Source organism: Zingiber officinale, chromosome 2A, assembly GCF_018446385.1.
Source record: "Zingiber officinale cultivar Zhangliang chromosome 2A, Zo_v1.1, whole genome shotgun sequence".
Classification (NCBI taxonomy): Eukaryota; Viridiplantae; Streptophyta; class Magnoliopsida; order Zingiberales; family Zingiberaceae; genus Zingiber; species Zingiber officinale.
The window spans coordinates 18,579,634-18,601,690 of record NC_055988.1 but is presented as its reverse complement, the minus strand read 5'-3'; the positions used below and the strand labels follow the sequence as shown (position 1 = coordinate 18,601,690).

At 40.4% G+C, this 22,057-nt stretch overlaps 1 protein-coding gene across 1 annotated transcript; it reads left to right on the top strand.

The window, feature by feature from the left end:
- Positions 1-603: 603 nt before the first annotated feature.
- LOC122044437 (protein LURP-one-related 8-like) lies at positions 604-1,614 on the top strand. The gene is made up of 2 exons (XM_042604917.1): positions 604-924; positions 1,056-1,614. Exons 1-2 carry the CDS (start codon positions 649-651, stop codon positions 1,443-1,445), a joined length of 666 nt encoding a protein of 221 aa, XP_042460851.1. The 5' UTR covers positions 604-648; the 3' UTR covers positions 1,446-1,614.
- The last annotated feature ends 20,443 nt before the right edge of the window (positions 1,615-22,057 follow it).

The window sequence follows — 22,057 nt, the reverse complement described above, 5'->3', positions numbered from 1 at the left end:
TTAAAAATTTTAAAATTATTTTTATGTAATTATTTTTGCTCGTACTAATGCTTGACTTGACTCTTCCTCTTCTGCACCTAATTAAGCCAATAATTCCAGTTATTATAGTGTAAACATAATAATCAACCAACAAATACATCTTAATCCGCTCTGTTCGCCAATAGGATCCTTGATTTAAATCGCACCTACCAACCGCCGTTATCCTTCCGCCACGCGGCTAATGCTGAGCCACCAATTCCTCTACACTTCGGCTAGTAGCATACCGCCGTCCACCCTATTTTTTATTTTTTAAATAATAATAATAAATTTTAAAAATTCGGTTTATGTATTTTAGAAAATGATGTTTATTCGTTTTAAATATCTTCGTTATTATCGAAGTCGCTTTCTTCATCGAGTAAAATCCAATCGGTGAACTACTCGGTACACACTTCCGGCAGATGCTTGTGATTGGGCTCGAAGTGAATCTTTGTGGGCCCAATCTGAGCGGCGACGCGGGTACGAAAATGGGTAAGTTAGAGGATGTTGCGGGGGTGACGCAATTCGGATCGTCTGGGACCGTTTGGGGGTATAAATGACGAAACGAGGTGCCCTCTTCCCGATTCAGAACCAGCTAACTTTGCCTCGTCTTCTCGAGCAGTGCCGGCGGCGATGGCGAGGGTGCACCCTAAAGGCGTCGATCTGGGTGAGCCTGGTGCGGTATCCTGCATCGAGATCGCGGAACCGGCGCCGGGGGAGGCCGGGGCGGCAGCCTCTGTGCTGCTGACCGTGTGGCGGCGGTCGCTCCTCTTCAACGGGAATGGGTTCGCGGTGTTTGATGCCAAGGGGAACTTGGCGTTCAGAGTCGATAACTACGCTTCCGGGAGCAAGAAGGAGGTGGTGCTGATGGACGGCGCCGGCAAGCCGCTGCTAACGATCCGAAGAAAGGTATGCGTTATTCCCTCAAAAAGGGCTAGGTTTTCTCCCCCAATTCCTCGTTGATTCCCGACGATTTTTTTTTTTCTGAAATCAGATCCCTAACATCAATTGCTCTGGTGCTTGGGACTCCTCCTGTGCAGAAGTTAAGCCTAGGAGAGCAGTGGATGATCTACGAAGGAGAGGACGATGCCGATCCTCGGTTCGTGGTGAAGAGGGACGTTAACCCTCTCCATTCCGGAGCACTGGCTCGGGTCACTCCCTGTGCCTCCGGCGCCAAGTCGCGCCGCGCCTACAAGATCGAAGGGTCCTACTCGCAGCGCCGCTGCGCCGTCCTCGACGGTGAGCGAAGGCCAATGGCGGAGATCAAGAGGAAGGAGCCGGCCAAGGGCGTTTCTTTCGGGCTCGACGTCTTCCACCTGGTCGTGCAGCCAGGATTTGATGCCTCAGTGGCGATGACCATTGTGATGCTCCTCGAACAGATGTTTGGGTCTCGATCACCGTTGCTGAAAATTGGCAAGGCGTTTGATTGATATCCATGTTAAAGCATGTCGACTCTCGGCGTCCATGGTATCAGGAGATGAATGAATGAGGTTGTCGTTCCTGCAACCTAAAGGAGTTGGGGCAGTGTTTTCTTTCGTATTTGTATTTGTTGTGCTTGTTCATATATTAGAAAGATGAAACATCAAATTTTGTGCGTGATGATCAAAGGTCTAGATGTGATGTTGTTGGGCATCAAAACCAAAAAATTTGTAGCAGTAGTCCGGGTCTACGCTCCGGCTAAATGACGTAGATAGTCGAGCTATCAGTCAGTGAATGGGTTTGACGTGGATGCTCTCCGGAGATTATAGGTGTAGAAGATGAGAGGGCCTGAAGAGTGGTTCAATAGAAGGTTACAATATCATTAAGGAGGAATTTTGATAGACTATTTCAACGTTCAAGTTAAAGTACTTTAACTTGAGATATAAATCTAATGGAGGAAGAAGAAAGTGGGAGTATGATATAGTCGAAGAGAGTGTGAGAGAGAGTCCCGTTAGGACACGTCGACTAGTTAGAGGGTGATTAGTTTCAATTGTTTTGTCAATCATTTGTTACAGTGAAAAATTAAAAGTAAACTCTAACATCAAAGTAAATTTTAACATCCTTGATTTTACTTGATATCCATCTTTTTGAGATGACTAATCCAAGGGTTCACTCTCCTCATTCACAATACACTATGAAATCCTCCTTTTAGGAGACAGAGAAGTTTTGTACAAACTCCAACACAAAAATTCACGAGAAATATAACAAAAGATAAAATAAGAACAAATAAATGAATACTACAATGAGGAACCTCTGCTTTTGATCTCTTGTTGTTGTGGATCGCTTCTTGATGTTTGGAAATGCATTTGTTCCAAGAACCTTCAAAAATTGGCGGAAAGAATTGGAGAAGAAGTTGTTGTGTTTGAATTTTCGGCATCGCCTTTATATTCTATAGATTAGGACTCTCAATCGATTGGTCTTACCCTAATCCGAGCACATCCAGCCGTCCAAACCTCACAACGGCTCTTTTCTTAGTCACTTAATCAATTAACCAATCAATTATAGACCTACTTAATCAATCACCCAATCGATTATGAAACCCTCTCTTCACTCGTAAGCTTCTCCCTATCAATTACTCAATCGATCAAGCAGCTTCAATCGATCACCTAATCAATTCAGAAGCTCTCTGTTCGTTCGCGACCAAGCTTAATCGATTAAGCCTCTCGCAATATCCTCAATCGATTGGAATTCTTCCCAATCGATTCAGTATAATGCAATACACTGTGCTTCGTGAAAACCAACTTCCAATCGATCACTTGATTGATTGGGTTTAGGGTGAATCGATCACTTTATCAATTCACTATGCACTTTGCGAAGAGATGCGCTCTGCTCGATTGGCACAGGTCTCAATTGATCACCTGATCAATTACCCAACGTAACTTGCTTAACCCAAATCTAAGGTTCCCTTTCACAATCTCTGGTCAACCGCAACCTATTGGAACTTCTTCACCAAGTATTCAGTCAACCTTTTGACCCATTTGGATTTTGTCAACCCCCGTTAGACTTCTAATCACCAAGTGCGGCCCTCTTTGACCTATTTAGATTTTCCTCTTGCTTAACTGTAGTTAGGACTTTAGCTTGCCCAACGTGCGGTCCCCCTTGATCCACTTGGATTTCCCTTTGCCTAACCGCAGTTAGGGCTTTCCTTTGTCAATATGTGATCCTCCTTGATCCACTTGAACTTTACTTTTCTAACCACAGTAAAGAATTTCCTTTACCAACGTGTGATCTTCCTTGACTCACTTAGACTTTCCTTTGCCAACGTGCGGTCCTCTTTAACCCAATTGGACTTTCTTTTGCCTAACCGTAGTTAGAACTTTCCTTGCCAACGTGTGATCCTCCTTGACCTACTTAGACTTTCCTTGCTAACATGTAGTCCTCCCTGCCCCACTTGGATTTTTCTGTTGTCTAACCCTCGGGTTAGGACTTACTTGCCTAACCTCCAATTAGGACTTGTCTTGCCTAACATCCAGTTAGGACTTTACTAGTCAAGTATCGGTCCTCCTTGACCTACTTGACCTTTCTCACATATTGTCCAATAATATATTGTCCAAACATGTTGTCCACAACATATTTTCCGCAACATATTATCCACAACATATTATCCAAATGTCAAAATCAAGCTCGAATCTACTCGAGCATATTGGATCAAGATGCGCTAGAGGGGGGGGGGGGGGGGGGAATAGCGCTCGTGGCTTTTGTTGGTTGCTACTCGGAAAACCTAGAGGTTCCACTGTACAAAAATTTTGTACAAAGGTCTGAACCTTTTCCTAGTTACCATGTGTTCTTTTAAATTAAATTTTGGATCGCCTGCGGAACTTAACACGTTTGATCCAAAACTTAATCTATTCGTTCTTTTAGGTTTTGACTTGGGTCTCCTGCGAAACTTAACACGTTCAACCCAAATCACCTTAAGTTATTAATTCCATTAAATATTAATTTCCATAATTTGTTCCCAGTACTGACGTGGCGAGGCACATGACCTTCTTGGATATGGGAGCAACCACCACCGACTAGACAAAACCTTTTATGGAAATCTAATATTTAATTTCCTAAAATAACTTTAGGTTAACCGAAAAGAACAATCAAATCACAAGGAAGAATAAAACAAAAGAACACAACTTCGAAAAACATATTCGAAATACTAGAACATAAGCCTCTTGTATTTGGTATTATTTCCAAAAATAACTAGTATGATGCGGAAAGAAAAATTACTAGTTATACCTTTTAGAAAGACCTCTTGATCTTCTACTGTATTCCTCTTCTAACCTCGGACGTTGTGTGGGCAACGATCTTCCGAGATGAGAACCACCAAGCACCTTCTTCTTCCTTGCAAATTTCGGCCATCAAAACTTCTTCTAGGATGAAGAGGTTCGGCCACCACCACCATACTCTAAGGGATGCTAGAAAAGAGGCTTCTTTTCTCTCTTTCTTCTCATTCTTAGATCCAGCCACCAAAGCTATCTCCACCATGAGAAGGTTTCGACCACACAAAGGAGAGGAGAGAAAACAAAGGGCCGGCCACACCCAAGGAAGAAAAGAGGAAGAAAAATAGAATAGAATCGTTAGCCTTGAAGTCTCCTCTACCCCCTCTTTTATAATCCTTGGTCTTGACAAATAAGGAAATTTTAATAAAAACTTCCTTAATTCTTTTGTCAATGAAAAGGAAAATTTATTTAATTAAAACAATTTTTCCTTTTCAAATTTTAATGGGCGGCCACAACAATAAACTTCCAAGCAAATAAAATTTTAAACACCAATTAAAATTTCCTTATTTGCTTTCGGAAATTTATAAAATTTCTCCAATAATTTTATCCCTTCATGATTGGTTTATAAAAAGGAAATTTAATAAATTAAAATCTTTCTTTTAACATGTGGATAAAAAGAAAGTTATCTCTAAAAATTAAAATCTCTTTTAATCTACAAATAAGGAAAGATATCAAATCTTTTCTTAATCTTTTGTAGAAACTTATAAAAGAGAATATTTAATTTTAAACTCTCTTTTAAATCATGAACATGGTTAAAAAGGAAAGTTTTCTTAAAATTTAAAATCCTCCTTTAAACAACAAATAAGGAAAGATTTCAAATTTTAAACTCTCTTTTAAACATGTAGATAATTTACAAATAAGGAAAGTTTTTACCAAAAATTAAAACCATCCTTTTAAACTACAAATAAGGAAAGAGATTAATCTCTTCTCTTAATCTTTTGTAGAAAGTTATAAAAGGAAATTTTTAATTTTTAAACTCTCTTTTAAAATCATGATATCCACATAAGAAATAATTTTAATAAAAATCCTTTTTAATATTCTAGTGGCCGGCCACCTAAGCTTGGGACCCAAGCTTTGGCCGGCCACCTACATGGCTCATCCACTTAGTCTTGGCCGACCCTAGCTTGGGTTCCAAGCTAGCTTGGCCGACCCCATTGGATGGGTAAGAAGGTGGGTATACGGTGGGTATAAATCTCTATATACTAGAGGCTACGATAGGGACCGAGAGGAGGAATTGGTTTTGGTCTCCTGATAAAATTAAGCATCCCGTGTTCGCCCCGAACACACAACTTAATTTTATCAATAATAATTCATTCCACTAAAGAACTATTATTGAACTACCGCACCAATCCCAAATTACATTTTTGGGCTCCTTCTTATTATGAGTGTGTTAGTCTCCCTGTGTTTAAGATAACAAATGTCCACTAATTAAGTAAGTTACTGACAACTCACTTAATTAATATCTAGCTCCAAGAGTAGTACCACTCAACTTCATCGTCATGTCGGACTAAGTCCACCTGCAGGGTTTAACATGACAATCCTTATGAGCTCCTTTTGGGGACATTTTCAACCTAGATCACTAGGACACAGTTTCCTTCTATAATCAACAACACACACTATAAGTGATATCATTTCCCAACTTATCGGGCTTATTGATTTATCGAACTAAATCTCACCCATTGATAAATTAAAGAAATAAATATCAAATATATGTGCTTGTTATTATATTAGGATTAAGAGCTCACACTTCCATAATAACTGAGGTCTTTGTTCCTTTATAAAGTCAGTATAAAAGGAACGACCTCAACTGGTCCTACTCAATACACTCTAAGTGTACTAGTGTAATTATATAGTTAAGATAAACTAATACCTAATTACACTACGACCTTCCAATGGTTTGTTCCTTTCCATCTTGGTCGTGAGCTATTGTTTATAATTTATAAGGAACCGATAACATGATCTTCTGTATGTGACACCACACACCATGTTATCTACAATATAAATTAATTGAGCAACTACATTTATCATAAATGTAGACATTTGACCAATGTGATTCTTATTTCTAGATAAATATTTATACCAAAAGCTAGGCTTTTAGTATACACTCTAACAGCTTTCACACGTTTCGGATTCGTAAAACAACGAGTAACAAGCAGCGGAATAAACAAAAACAACGCGAACACAAGTTATTTACTTGGTTCGGAGCCTGTGGCGACTCCTACTCCAAGGCCCACGCTCGTTGAGCATTTACGTTGGGCAACAACTATAATATCGTTAAAATATTTACAAATGAAGTACAATCAATAGTAGTAAAATTTATCGACGACAAACAAGAAATAGTAGAATCGGGGCTCCGGGTCATCGGCGTCAAGTTGTGGCTTTGTCGAAATTTCTCGTTAGCAGCTGGTTGCGTAAGGTTTGCTTGGAAGGTTATTCCCAACTACCGCTCGAACCCTTCCTTAAATAGCCTGCTTGAGGTGCCTCAAACCCCAATCAAGGCGCCTCAACCCTGCCGAGTCAGCCACGTGGATGAGTGCTGAATTTTTCGTCGCTTATCTTGCTTGAGGCGCCTCCATGGCCAGTCCAAGGCGCCTCCAAGCTTCTTAGGCGCCTCCAATCCCTGGTCCATGGCGCCTCCAGCTCCTCTTCGCAACCAACTTCTGCTTTGCACCCGAGGCGCTTACAAGCTCCATGGAGGCGCCTCGGACACTGTTCATCCAAGGCTTAGCTTATTCCTTTTGTACCTGCAAAACATGTTAGTCCCAAAACAACAGCATGCCCTGCAAGACAATGTCAGCACATATATAAATAAAATATTAACAATCTCTGGACTGTCCGGTTTTAACTTCGAATTTTCGACCGAAAACCCTAGGTCGAACCGACGCCAACTGTTCCCTCTTCCGGGGAACGCGTCCTCACCTACTCCTCTCAGGAGAGATTACCTGATGTCAGTCCGGTCTTCGATAACAGTAAAAGCTTTTTAAAAGAATGCAGGCGCCTTGGACACTGTTCATCTGAGGCTTAGCTTGTTCCTTTTGTATCTGCAAGACATGTTAGTCCCAAAACAACAGCATGCCTTGCAAGACAATGTCAACACATATATAAATAAAGTATTAACAGTCTCTGGACCGTCCAGTTTTGACTTCGAATTTCTGACCAGAAATCCTAGGTCGAAACGACACCTACTGATCCCTCTTCCGGGGAATGCGTCCTCACCTACTCCCCTCAGAAGAAATTACCTAATGCCAGTCCGGTCTTCCAAACCGACTGGACTTTCTGCCTAGGGTTACCACCCCCTAGGACCTAGGGTTACCGCCCCCTAAGGTTTTTCTCCACCTAGGGTTATCACCCCCTAGGACCTAGGGTTACCGCCCCCTAGGATTTTTCTCCATCTAGGGTTACCACCCCCTAGGACCTAGGGTTACCGCCCCCTAGGATTTTTCTCCATCTAGGGTTACCACCCCCTAGGACCAAAGATTACCCCCTTAGGATTTCTCCTCCACCTAGGGTTACCATCCCCTAGGACCTAGGGTTACCACCCTCTAGGGTTTTTTCTCCACCTAGGGTTACCACCCCCTAGGACCTAAGGTTACCACCTCTTAGGATTTTTCACCTGCCTAACCGTAGTTAAGACTTTCTTGCAAACTCATTCAAGCACATTAGATAACAACACAACTTAACTTGAACCCTTTGACATAATCAAAACATAGATTCAATCGTTGGATGCTTCCTGCACCAACAGAGCTTAGTCAAACTGGTCAACCTTGACCTGGTTAATGATTACACCAACAATCTCCCAATAAGTCCAACCCTTTTTGCACTTACCTTCTCTAGGGTTTATATAACTATCGGAAGAGTATCTCCACGTCAGACATTGCATTCTCCTTCATCATCTTCATGTGTAAGGGGGCCAGATCTAACAACCGTTAGTTGCCTCACCATTCACCAAATGCTATGTGTTTGAAGTAGGACAACCAGGAGACCAGATCTGACAATCACATAACTAGTTATCCATTCACATGGTGCCACGTGTTTTGGAATATTTGTAGTTATTGTCCGCATCTCCCAAGAGAAAAGGTCTCATTATTGAGGTGGTTATGCTTCTTCCTTATCCACATGCACCCTACACATTTTAGTGGACCAACGCAGGGTGTGGGTCTGATTCGAGTATGAGGAAATGAGGTCAATGTTGAATGATCTTGAGGATAGACGAAGTCGGTGACTGAGTCTGAGCCTAGAGGTGAGCATTTGGTTAATTTGGCATTATTTTATATAAATTCTTTTTATTGTTTTTAAACAAATTCAGTTGATTCGGTATTAACCAAAATAACCGATTTTTAATTTGATTCGGTTGATTCGATTTTAGTAAAACTTTGATTTGATCTGGTTAGCCAATACGTTGAAGAAAGTTCCACTAGAAAACTCCTTTGTTAAAGATGGAGTAACCTCTTACACACTTTTAAGCTTATAAAAGACTAGAAAAATGAGTACAAGATTTATAGTTCAGTTGTTGTTTAATTCCTAGATCTAAGGGATTTTTTATAGCTCTTGGAAAATCTTATCTGTGGTTTGAATGCGTCTCCAAGATGGTCTAAGGTGCCTTCACTGAGACAAGTTTTATCGCCGAAGATAAGCATTATCTTCGGCTAACAGTCATTGAAGGCGCCTTCAACATGCACGAAGGCGCCTTCCATAAGGGATCGAAGGCGCCTTCCTCCAGTAGTTGCTGGCAAACTCCAGCAACTTCGTGTGGGTAATTTTGGCCATATGAAATTGGGCTCACCCAAACCTATCTTTCGGCCTTCTCCTCTAGTAAATTTTCACTCCGGCTTCTCGTCCCTCTGAAATATCGCGCCTGTCCTTCTCGTCTACCAGTGTACTCTTCTGTAGCTTTTCGTCCTTCGGATGCACTGAGCCCGTTGGCTCCTTTCTCGTGCCATCCTTCTCATCCGCTGCATCTTCCGCTCAACTTATTGTGCTTCTAAGTTCCTGGACACTTAAATGCAAGGCATCAAACATAAACATGACCTAACCTAACTTAGTTGATTACATTAAAACTACCCCAAGGTACTTACACAACAAAGGGTTAGAATGTCACCGGGGAGGGATTCTAGCAGGCTACTTCGATGCTCAAGTTAGAGTTTTCTTGAGGTATGAAGCTAGGGGAGGAAAAAGAAGAAAGTGCAAGAGTATGATGTAGCCAAAGAGAGTATGAGAGAGAGTCCAGCCCATTTTTGCACTTAACTTCTCTAGGGTTTATATTGCTATCAGAAGAGTATCTCCAGATTAGAAACTGCATTATCCTTCATCATCCTCGTATGAATTAGTGAAGGGATCAGACCCTACAACTATTAGTTGCCTCTCCATTCACTAAATGTCACGTGTCCGAATTAGGGCAACCAGAAGACTAGATCTGACAACTGCATAACTACTTCTCCATTTACCCTATGTCACATGTTTTGAAATATTCATAGTTGTTGTTCACATCTCTTGAGAGAAACAATCTCATCATTGAGGTGGTTATGCTACACATTTACACCCTACGCGTTTTCAATGGACCAACGTAGGGTGTGAGCCTAATCTAAAGATGAGGAAATGAGGTCGATGTTTTTTTATGAAAAGGTAAATTTATATTATCAAAGAAAAAAACAAAACTGTATAAAAAAATCCCAAGATCCTTGCTTATGTCATATCTTATGAAGTGTCATATCTAAAAAGGTGTCTAAGGTATGATGTACAAGTGCTCACATGTGTACCATCACTCTCACTCTCTGTGTATCCCATATCAGAAATACTACGGTCAATTATCCATCCTTTATATGGCCACGAGGGATCAAGCATCGATCGGTATCTGTCGTCAATAACAAAACAGCCACCTCCTGAAGGTGCCTCAATGCCACATGTAACCAAGCATCTTCTATGTCTATCCTTCATCCTCCAGGGATTTGGGTCCTCTGGTATCCTCTGGCAAGCTAAAGATATGTATGGGTATGCTTGCACCATGGATCCACGATCCTTAGCCTCTATCAGCATATGACATCTCTAACTGTACCTGACCCATCATCCCCTAGTCACTTTTAGCAAGTGATCATCTATCAACGGATTTGATGTGTCTTTTCTATGAGTCATTTATTACAGACTAGATAGACTTTTTCTGGTGGATCTATTCACTGTCTTAAGTTTTTTGGTGAAACCCCAACTATAAATGAATTTAGAGTATCTTTACTGTGAGTCGTTTATTGCGAACTAGTTACATTATTCCAAAGTGGATCTATTCACCTATGCATTCTCATCATCAGCATTCTCTCTCTCTCTCTCTCTCTCACTCTCATACATACCTCCTGTAGGGATGTATACTATAAGCCTAGCTTTTGTATGAACATCTGTTTTGAAATATTTTGAAATGAGAATCACCTTAGTCAAATGTCTGCATTTTATATTTCTATATATGTCAATGTATTGTCTATTTAATTTATATTGTAAATAACATGGTGTGTGGTGTCACATAGAAGATCATGTTATCGGTTCCTTATAAATTATAAATAGTAGCTCGCAACCAAGATGGATTGGGACAAACCATTGGAGCGATTGTAGTGTAATTTGATATTAGGCTGTCTTGACTATAAAATTACACTAGTACACTATGTGTGTATTGAGCAGGATCATTTGAGGTTGTTCAATTTATACTGACTACATAAAAAAACATAACCGCTGTTATTATAGATGTGTGCCCTCTTAATCCCGATATATAACAAGCACGTATACTTAGTATTTATTTCTTTAACTTATCAATGAATGAGATTTATTCGTTAAATTAATAGGCCCGATGAGTTGGGAGATAGTATTATTTATATGGTGTGTTGTTGATTATAGAAGGAATCTATGTCCTAATTATTTAGACTGATGATGTCCCCTTGAGGAACTCATAAGGATTATCATGTAAACCCTACAGGTAGACTTACTCCGACATGATAATAAAGTTGAGTGGTACTACTCTTAGAATCAGATGTTAATTAATTGGGTTGTCAGTAAATTAATTAATTAACGGACATACGATATCTTAAACACAGGGAGTTTAACGCACTCATAATAATAAGAAGCACATATTGTAATATGTGATTGGTACGGTAGTTCAATAATAACTCTTTAGTGGTATGAGTTATTATTGATAGACTTGGGTTGGGTGTTCAGGCCGAACACAGGAAGCCCAGACCCATCAGGAGGCCTAAACCAATTCCTCCTTTAGGTCCCTGTTGTAGCCTCTATATAAGGTCTCGCATACACCCATTCATAACTTGGTTTGGTTTAACTAGATTTAGTTTAACATGATTTAGTTTAACTTAACTTGGTTTGGTTTAACTTAACTTATTTTTGTTTAACTTAGCTTGGTTTAACTTCGTTATAGAAAGAGAGATTTTTTCTAAACGGAATTCGGTTATAGAAAGAGAGATTTTTTCTAAACAGAATTGTATTATTTTTCTTTCTTTGTAACCGACTACAAGCCTATAAAAAAGAATATGTGGTGGCTTTCTAATTTTCCCTCACATCTTTTCTTCCTTGTGGTCGGCGGCCCTTTCCCCTTGCCTAGGGTCGGCGCCCCTCATCTCCTCCCTCCTTGGTGGCCAGCACCACCTTCTCCACTTAGGGGTGGCCCCCTCCTCTTTGCCTAGGGTTAACCCCCCTCCTCCTAGCTAGGGCCGGCACCCCATCCTAGCAATACATTGGTGGTCAGCGGCTTGAAGAAGAGGAAGAAGATTAGAAGGTGCCCCATCTTAGAGTCTCCTTTTGTAGCCGGCGGTTTGGAAATCGAGAAGAGAATGAGGGTGGTGTTGTCTTGGTATATCGTCGATCACACGACGTCCAAGAAGAGAAGAGGAATACGGCAGAAGATCAAGAGGTTTTTAGCTACAAAGAAAAGATACAACTAGTTCTTTCATTCCGCTGCATAATTAGTTCAGTTTTCTTTGTATCGATTTTGAATACCAACACAAGAGACCAGTGATCTTGTACTTCGATCAAGGTGTGCTTTGATCCATCAAGAACTTGCTTGATTGATCAAACACATGTCTGATCAAACATGCGGGTTGCTAGGAAAAGTTCTGTATTTGTATAATTTTTTGTACAGAAAAATTTAAACAGAACGGAATTCCAGCGCCTTCACCTCCCACACCACAAAATGCAGTCCCTCTCATGTGTTCTCAGGCCTCACTGCCCACAGTATACACTCTCACATAATAGATGTCTAATGAAACTCCATCCATGCCGACGAGATTCTCCTAGAAGAGTGCTCCATCCAAGACAGTTCTCTATTCTAGATGTCCATCAGTATATCTATTCCAGCCTCAGTGTACATCTCCGCTATCTCTGGAGTGGTCTCTATGTATCTAAAGTGTCTGAGTCTGAATGTGTTTGAAGAGGAGGTATAGCTCGTCGACCACATTTTATAATCCACCTTTGCAAAGTGTAGTAGGGTGCCTCATTGTTGGGACCTTGATGTTCGCTAGAGGGGGGTGAATAGCGGCTCACCCAAATCGTTCGCTTCCTACGTTGTTAGCTTGCGCAGCGGAATAATACAAAAATAAACAAGCTAAACAAAATACAAGACAAGAAAGAATGCAAACCAAGCTACACGATCATTTACATGGTTCGGAGATAAAGCTCCTACTCCACGGCGTGTCTGTAAGGTGGACGATCCCTATCCGTCGGTGGATTACTCCCTGGAAGACCTCCGGCTAGCTCAAACTCTTTGTGGGTGGAGAAACCTCACCACAAACTCACCAAGACCTCTTGGACATAAGGAAAACTCTTGAGCACTTGTAGACTACTAATTAGACCTTAACCAAGTCTAATTTCGTCGCCTTGGCCGGCCATATCAACCTCCTTCTTATAGAGCTTGGAACAAATCAGAACCTGATTTGCCCATTACCAGTCGACTGGTCCTTGCACCAGTCGACTGGTGCCAGCCCAACGGCTCTACTACAGTGCATCAGTCGACTGATCCATCACCAGTCGACTGCTACAGTGCGCTACAGTAACTGCTACAGTGCGCTGCATTAACTGCTACAGTGCCGCTATAGTAAAACCCTAAAACTAGAATTTTACTCCGAGTGCAATCTCTCATGCACTCGTACCCTCACGACTCATTTGACTCTTCTTTGCAGCGTTGACCTTTTGCCTTCAAGCCCACTTCCTTTGGCTCTCGTCCCTCGGATGCATCCAAGCCCGCGGCTTGTCTCCAATGTCATCCTTCACGTATGCCTCGAAGTCGCTTCCCTCGGCCATTGTCCTTGCTGCCTTGTCCACGGTCCCTCGGATGCTCCATCCTTCACCGGACCCGAAGCCATCAACCTGAGTCACATGTGTCACCTGCAGTCCTGTACAACTCAAGTACACATATCAAATAACAAGGGTAAACCTAACTTAAACCCTTTGCCCAAACACCAAAACACATGGTCCCGCGGACCATTGGGATTGCTCCAACAATCTCCCCCTTTTTGGTGTTTGGCAATACGTTTAAGTTAGGAAAAACAAATAGCAAATAAACATGCTAATACAATGGACTTACGATGTCAAGGCTATACACTTGGACTTACTCCGCCGAATGGACTTACGATGCCAAGGCTACACACTTGGACTTATAATGCCGAATGGACTTACGATGTCAAGACTACATGCTTGGACTTACACCGCCAAGACTCATTCTTGGACTTTCCTCCTTTGTCAAGATCACACTTGTACTTTCCTTGTTGTACCTGTATCCTGCACACTCACAATGCATATCAAATACAACAAAAAACCTAACTTAAACCTTTGTCCAACCATCAAAACCTAGGGCACCTAGATTGCTTAAACAATCTCCCCCTTTTTGATGTTTGGCAACCTGTTTAAGTTAGGGAAACATAAATGTAATACATATGCAAATAAATATGCAAATCAACTCATGCATAAATAATGGAACCTAAATCCCTAGGCTCCCCCTTCACCTAAGCTCTCCCCTGAGCTAGGATTTCCCACAATGGTAAACTTCTCCCCATTTGCCTAAACAATCGCTCTCCCTTCACCTATGCTCCCCCTCGAGCTAGGATTTCTTGCAAAGGTGTACAGGTTTTCCACTTAAACCTAAAATTCTCCCCCTTTGCCATACATCAAAAAGAGCTCCAACAATATCCCAATTGTTGAAAACATGTCATCCAAATTGACACTAAACTCATGTATTTATCTCCCATGGATCTCATACATTTAAACGAGTTGACACGGTCAAGAACAACGTTGAAAAACACGTGTAGGCTGGTATCAGTCGACTGCCCTAAGTGCCAGTCGACTGCCCCCTTCGACAGAACCTTACAGAAACATTCTGTAGTCGAAATCTACTGTTACCAGTCGACTGGTCTTGGCACCAGTCGACTGCTCTCATAAAAATGAGCTTACAGAAACATTCTGTGCTCAAAAATATTGTTACCAGTCGACTGGTATCTGCACTAGTCGACTGACACCCTATTTCTGTAAAAATCAGCCTTTTCAGGCCAACTTCAGAAATACACCAGAAATTCCTTAGACCTCCAAAAATCTCCAAATTTTGTGGAGAGGTCTATTGTACCCTTGTCTACTTGAGAAAAATATATATAAAAATATATTTATCACAGATCCCAAGATTGACACAAAATTCAAAACTAGCTAAAAAGTTCAATTGAATATTGACCTAAAGTCCTAGTTTTGGCTTCCTCTTGATGTATCTGCCCATACTAAATCACAATACTTCCATAGCATGGGTTTATATGACATCTATACATCAAAAGATAATTTTTATGCAATATGACCCCCAATGTCATATTTTCATGCATGAAACACATCCCTATTATGCCAACCCACTAGGTTAGAGACTTAAGTTTGTCTCTTAATCACTTGGCACATTTGATAATCCATCTATCATGGGTCCTAAAAGCTCTTCCTATCCTTAGGAATCTTAACCTTAGTCACCTCTCTTGGTGACTCATCCACTATGGCTAGGTCACTTCGATGCACCTCGGATGACACTTGGCCTACTAAACTCACATTCTTAACCTTAGACACCTTGTCTTTGATTAATTTCTTCTTGTCCTTAATCTTGGACACCTCATCCTTGCTATAATTATATGCTACCCTAGCATATTCCTTTTTATTAGCCTTGGATGACTCTCTCTTGTCCTTGGTAACACCTCTCATACCAATGTCATGTGCTACCTTAACACTTGACCTCCTTTTGGTCTTGGAAAAGATTTTTATGTTTCCAAAGCCTAACTCCCCCTAAAAATATGGTCAAACTTCCATCATTGCACCAACAATGACTTGGGATTTCTAAATAATTAGGAAAACCAAAACTCGAAGTTTTGAGGTTCAAAATTTAATAATGAAACTAAACCTCGACCGAAACTTCACTTTGGTTTTTCTTAACCAATCCATACTTGTTTTCATCATGAAAACTCATGTAGACATTATTTAGAGTATACTTTATCAAGGAAAAATAATTTTCTATGAAAATACTTCCTATTTTTCAAAGATTGACACAAATTTGAAAACTCTTGAAAATTTCAATGTTTTCTCCTAGTTTGTATCTAACTTTCCAATGATGATTACTATCAAAAGATAGTCTTCACCAAGGTTTTTCAAAAGTATTTTGAAATCATTTTTAAAACCAATATCCAACCACGTTCTTTGGGCTCAATGCACATGACTTGTACATTAGCTTTCCCAATGATTGGAAGACACATAACTATGTGTTTTGATGAACCTAAAACTCAACAAGATGCACTAGATCAACATCTTGAGTTTAGTTCACCATCTTAACATCTTACTTGTATCTAACGTGTATTAAAACACATACAAGTCACCTTATAGTTCTTTGTGAGATGTATATTTGGTCTTGCCCTAAACTAAGGGATCATGCATCTCTATCTAGGCATTGTAAAAATCATGATCATCCATCTAGGATGCCACTTGATATAATCTCTCTTGTTGGGATATTTACCATTTATAATAGATGTCATTTGTCCTTAAATAACAAAGGAATTAAAGTAATGCATGATGTTACATGGCATACATCAAAATAAGCAATTTTCAAAATGAAAAGCAAGCTATAGCTACATGATGTATGTATGACATGACATGGTATTTTTGTATTTTTCATAATAAAATATGAATGCTAAATATAAATATGATGTCATGACATATGATAGGCAAACAAAACATGGCAAGTTAGCATAAATAAAATTTACCTAGATTACCTATCTAAGTACTCTTAACCCTAGCTAACTCAAAATTTAACCCTAAATTGCCCATGATTTTCCATGAAAATGCCAAAACCTAATTTTGACATTTATTTTTCCTTTCTAAATTTGTGCCATTTTAACTTAAACAAATTTCTCAAAGTATGACACATTTTACTCTTTCCAAGAGTAAATGAAATCAAATTAAAACTTAGATTTGCCTTTTACCTTTTAAGAAAATATCAAAACCCCAACTTGGCATTTCTTATCCTTTTCTAAATGTGTCAATTTAAATTAAGTTCAAAACCTCAAAGTTTGACACATTTCACTCTTCCAAAGAGTGAACATCTTACATTATGACCTAGATTTTTCTTTAATTACTCTAAGAAGATACCAAAATCTCAATTTGGTATTTCTTATGTTTTTCCACATTGCGTCAATTTAATTCAAACATAATTCCTTAAGATTTGCCACATGTTACTCTTTTCCAAGAGTGACAATTTGGATTAAGGTTTACATTTCCCTTAATTCCATAAGAAAATGTCGAATTCCAAATTTGGCATTACTTTTGCTTCTCTCTAGTGTGTCAATTTAAATTAGATTTAACTCCTCAAATTTTGACACATTTTACTCTTTCAAAGAGTAACACTTATCATCCTTTTCATTTTCAAAGGTTAACAATCACCTTGAAAATGCTCTCAAGTGTCAACTTTCCCAAGGTTGGGTTAACTACCTTTCCAATTGGAGTTGACACTCTCTAAACCCATCTAGGGTGTCGAGAATATGCTCCTAGGAACCCACAACCTATTGGTGCTCCTTGGATGCTCTAGGTACTCACTAGGGATGACTTCCCTAGATACCTTCCTAAAGACCTTTCTTGGCTTCTTAGAAGCCTTGGTCACTTCCACTAGGTTACTTCTAGGGTTAACTCCCTTTGTAACCTTATTTGTGACTTTATTAGGCCTTTTTGGAGCCTTAGTCACCTTTATTAGATCAACTTTAGGGATGACCTCCCTTGTGACCTTCTTTGTGACTTTGTTGGACTTCTTAGAAGTCTTAGTCACATTGGTCTTGCAAAAAATACTCTTAAGGATTCCTTCCCTAGTATCTTTAACTTGACCTCTAAACCTAGGGTTGGTCCCATAACTATATGGAACCCTATGAAAGGAAGTCACATCCTTCTTGGCTTTAGGTTTGTATCCCAAACCTCTATAACCATTGGATGGCTCTTGTCTAGCTTTTCCTAGGTTATACTCATTTTGACCCCTAAGAATATTTTCCATTCTTGTTAAGGTCCTTTCTAAATTATCAAGTCTTGTCCTCAAGACTTGATTTTCACCCCATAAATCCTTAGATTTTGGTTTTTCATTGAATCCTTGAGCATTTCTATTTTTAGGCATATATCTAAAATCCTTGGTGTTATTGCCTAAGTTGTTATTTACCTTCCTAACCTTAGGTGTGGCAAATCTAGCATGAGGAGGAATATATTTATCCTTAAGGTTATCATGCCTCCTATTCTCATGATAAATAACATTAAGATGATAAGAGTTGTTTCTAGCATGCTTTTTATCATGTGTCAACGGAATGAATTCATTAAATGATACCTTGGTTTTTACATTGGAAGCTCCCTTCTTCTCCCACTTCTTCAAGTACGCCAATTTCATGAGCTCTCCTTTCCTTGGGCACTTTGTGTGGTAGTGACCCCACTCACCACATGTAAAGCACCTAATGTGCTTCTTCTCCTTCTTCTTCTTCCTACAACTCACATTAGTTTCTAAATTAACTTTAGTGAGTTTAGGGTTTACCTCCTTTACCTTCTTGAGTGAAGGGCACCTACTCTTGTAGTGCCCCATCTTACCACACTCAAAACATTTGATGCGGTCCTTTGTGCTCTTCTTGGTAGTTGAGGTGGAGGGTTGAGCTTCCAAGATCTCCTCTTCCTCGAATTTCTCTTCTTCCTCTTCACTTGAAGATGTGGATGATTCCACTTCTTCCTCCCTTGAAGATGTGGATGATACCTCCTCATCTTCCTTCTCCTCCTCGAATGTTGAACTTATGTCAACATTCGATTGGTCCTTCTCTTCTTGGACCAATGAGCCCTTCTCCTTGGGCTTCTCCTCTTCTTGGATTTGTGTAGGGTTCTCATGATGGACAATGATCTTTTTCCAAAGATCACATGCACTTGTGTATTCACCTACACTCAAAAGGATGTTAGAAGGTAATATATTTAACAAGATTTTTGTTACCTTCTTATCGGCCTCCTCTTGTTCCCGTTGCTCTTCGGTCCAAAGCCGAGGTCGGAGGCGTTTACCCTTCTTGTCCGTAGGAGCTTCAAATGGGTCACTCAAGACAACCCATTGGTTCCAATCCATTTGGAACCATGTCTCCAACCGCTTCCTCCAATAATTGAAGCCTTCTTTGTCGTACGGAGGTGGAATTCGGATATCCCATCCGAGCGGTCCTTCGGACTCCATCTTCTTCTTCCTCTAGCTTCTTGCTCTCTTGGCGGTTAGTCCGTAGAAGAGCGCCCTCGCTCTGATATCAATTGTTGGGACCTTGATGTTCGCTAGAGGGGGGTGAATAGCGGCTCACCCAAATCGTTCGCTTCCTACGTTGTTAGCTTGCGCAGCGGAATAATACAAAAATAAACAAGCTAAACAAAATACAAGACAAGAAAGAATGCAAACCAAGCTACACGATCATTTACATGGTTCGGAGATAAAGCTCCTACTCCACGGCGTGTTCGTAAGGTGGACGATCCCTATCCGTCGGTGGATTACTCCCCAGAAGACCTCCGGCTAGCTCAAACTCCTTGTGGGTGGAGAAACCTCACCACAAACTCACCAAGACCTCTTGGACACAAGGAAAACTCTTGAGCACTTGTAGACTACTAATTAGACCTTAATCAAGTCTAATTTCGTCGCCTTGGCCGGCCATACCAACCTCCTTCTTATAGAGCTTGGAACAAATCAGAACATGATTTGCCTGTTACCAGTCGACTGGTGCCAGCCCAACGACTCTCTCAACGGCTCTGCTACAGTGCATCAGTCGACTGATCCATCACCAGTCGACTGCTACAGTGCGCTACAGTAACTGCTACAATGCGCTACAGTAAAACCCTAAAACTAGAATTTTACTCCGAGTGCAATCTCTCATGCACTCGTACCCTCACGACTCATTTGACTCTTCTTTACAGCCTTGACCTTTTGTCTTCAAGCCCACTTCCTTTGGCTCTCGTCCCTCGGATGCATCCAAGCCCGCGGCTTGTCTCCAATGCCATCCTTCGCGTATGCCTCGAAGTCGCTTCCCTCGGCCATTGTCCTTGCTGCCTTGTCCACGGTCCCTCGGATGCTCCATCCTTCACCGGACCCGAAGCCATCAACCTGAGTCACATGTGTCACCTGTAGTCCTGCACAACTCAAGTACACATATCAAATAACAAGGGTAAACCTAACTTAAACCCTTTGCCCAAACACCAAAACACATGGTTCCGCGGACCATTGGGATTGCTCCAACAATATCCACTTGCCTCTGCATGAATCCCTCCATGTGGCATCCCATGCTGCTAATGCCTCCGAATCAGGTACTAAGCACAAAATGATGATTTTTTTTACAAGGGCATTTACTTAAGATTGATGATGTGTCAATTCAAAGTAGTCCCCTAGTTCTATATAATCTATAGAAGGAAAATGTATGTCTGACAAACCTCTATATAATTGATGTACCAAAATACCTTATGAGGACTCGACTACTATTACAACCTAGGCCAACTACTCATGCTAATCCAAACGATTCAGCCGAATAGTTACCGAGACCCAGTAGATCACTGAGACACTACAAAACTCGATCTATATGCAGAATGAAAGCTCCCAAAATTGTCAATGGTTCTGTCAAGGTCTATCTATATACATGCTTTCTATCAACACAAAATGAATGCTTTCTATCATTATACTACCAAATATACAATCTCATACATAGGACAACCAAAATGCATGCCCTCACAATCCTAACTAATATATATGTGTAGTACAATGCATGCTCCTAGGGGGATCTATGAATGTATATGTGTAATAGGGAAATAACTAAAAAACTTTAGACCCCTCAAATACATCATCCTTGCTTAAGTACCTAATCCGAGTAGACATCAAGGGTCATGTAGACATAAATCTGGATCTTTTTGAAGATCAACTCTGTCTCAAATCGCATCCCCTCAAGCATGCCATGGTTCTTTGCCCTTCAAATATGATGCACTAAAGCTAACATGACAATATGACGTGCCCTAATCAGGGCAAAGGTTCTCCAGTATTGGAGTTTAAAAATCCATAGCATACACCGATATGTAGTCATCTCAGGATGCATCTGTAGTCATGCTTTAACTCTCCCCCAAAGTTGGCTGATAGAACCACATCTGAAAAACACATGATCTAGTATCTCCTCCTTTTGTCGGTAGAAAGTGTATCGTCTATCCTCAAGGTATTCCCATCTAGCTCGTGTAGGAAGTATATCATGTGCTAACATCCATAAAGTAAATGCATAGCTTGGTTGAAGATACTTCTACAAAACCGTCTTCACTCATGGCTTCTTGGACATAATGCCTCTAAAATGATCATAAGCTCTCTAGACACCCCCTTTCCTTTGACTGAACCATATAGCTAGGGTATGCCTTGTAGCTTCTAGGTTATCTACAGTGGGCAAGATACTATCTCTAATGTGCAATACCTTCTTGATGAGTAGGGAGTCCTCTGACTTGTCACTCTCATACGCCCCATGTTGTAAGTATGAATGGTTTGTGTACCCATCGTATGTATAGTATGTCTTACTTGTCTTGTGTACATCAGAGAACTTTAGCCAAAAAGAGCTATGTTCCAGTCTGTTAAGTCCTTCAAGCCAAGACCACGTTCTTTCTTAGACCAACATAATTTTATCCATGCTATAGGAGGGCTTTTGGTAGTCCACATGAAGGATATACATATACTGTATATACGCTCTATAACTCCACAGGGTAGGAGCAATATAGACATCTAATAGCATTCTGCACCCTGAAGGATTGATAATATGAACTAGGTCTTCCCAAAAGATAGGGTGTTCTTTGGCCATGAATTGATCCAGTGGGTGAGAGTTCATCAGTGTTTATAGTCTAAGATCTTCAACTTCTAAGAGGCTATAGGGATCTCTAGATATTTGAAAGGCATATCCCCTACTTGGAACCTCGTGATAGTAAGCAGCTATTCTCGAGTGAGAATATCTATCCTTGCCATTTAAATATTGGATTTATCTAGGTTGGCTATAAAGTCAATCATTTGAGTAAATTGTGATAGGTAGTCAACTAAAGACACATCTCCACATGACAAGAGTAAACGTCATATGCATACACCAAATGTATTATCCTAAAATTCTCACATTTAGGTTTGAAGTGAAAACCGTTTTGCAAGAATCAAGAGAGATCTTCCATGCATAGGCCAAATAGGTACGGAAGAGAGAATTTCCATACCTAAGTCCTCTACCACCTCTGAAGAAATCATGCATAATGTTATTTATCATTATAGAGAAGGA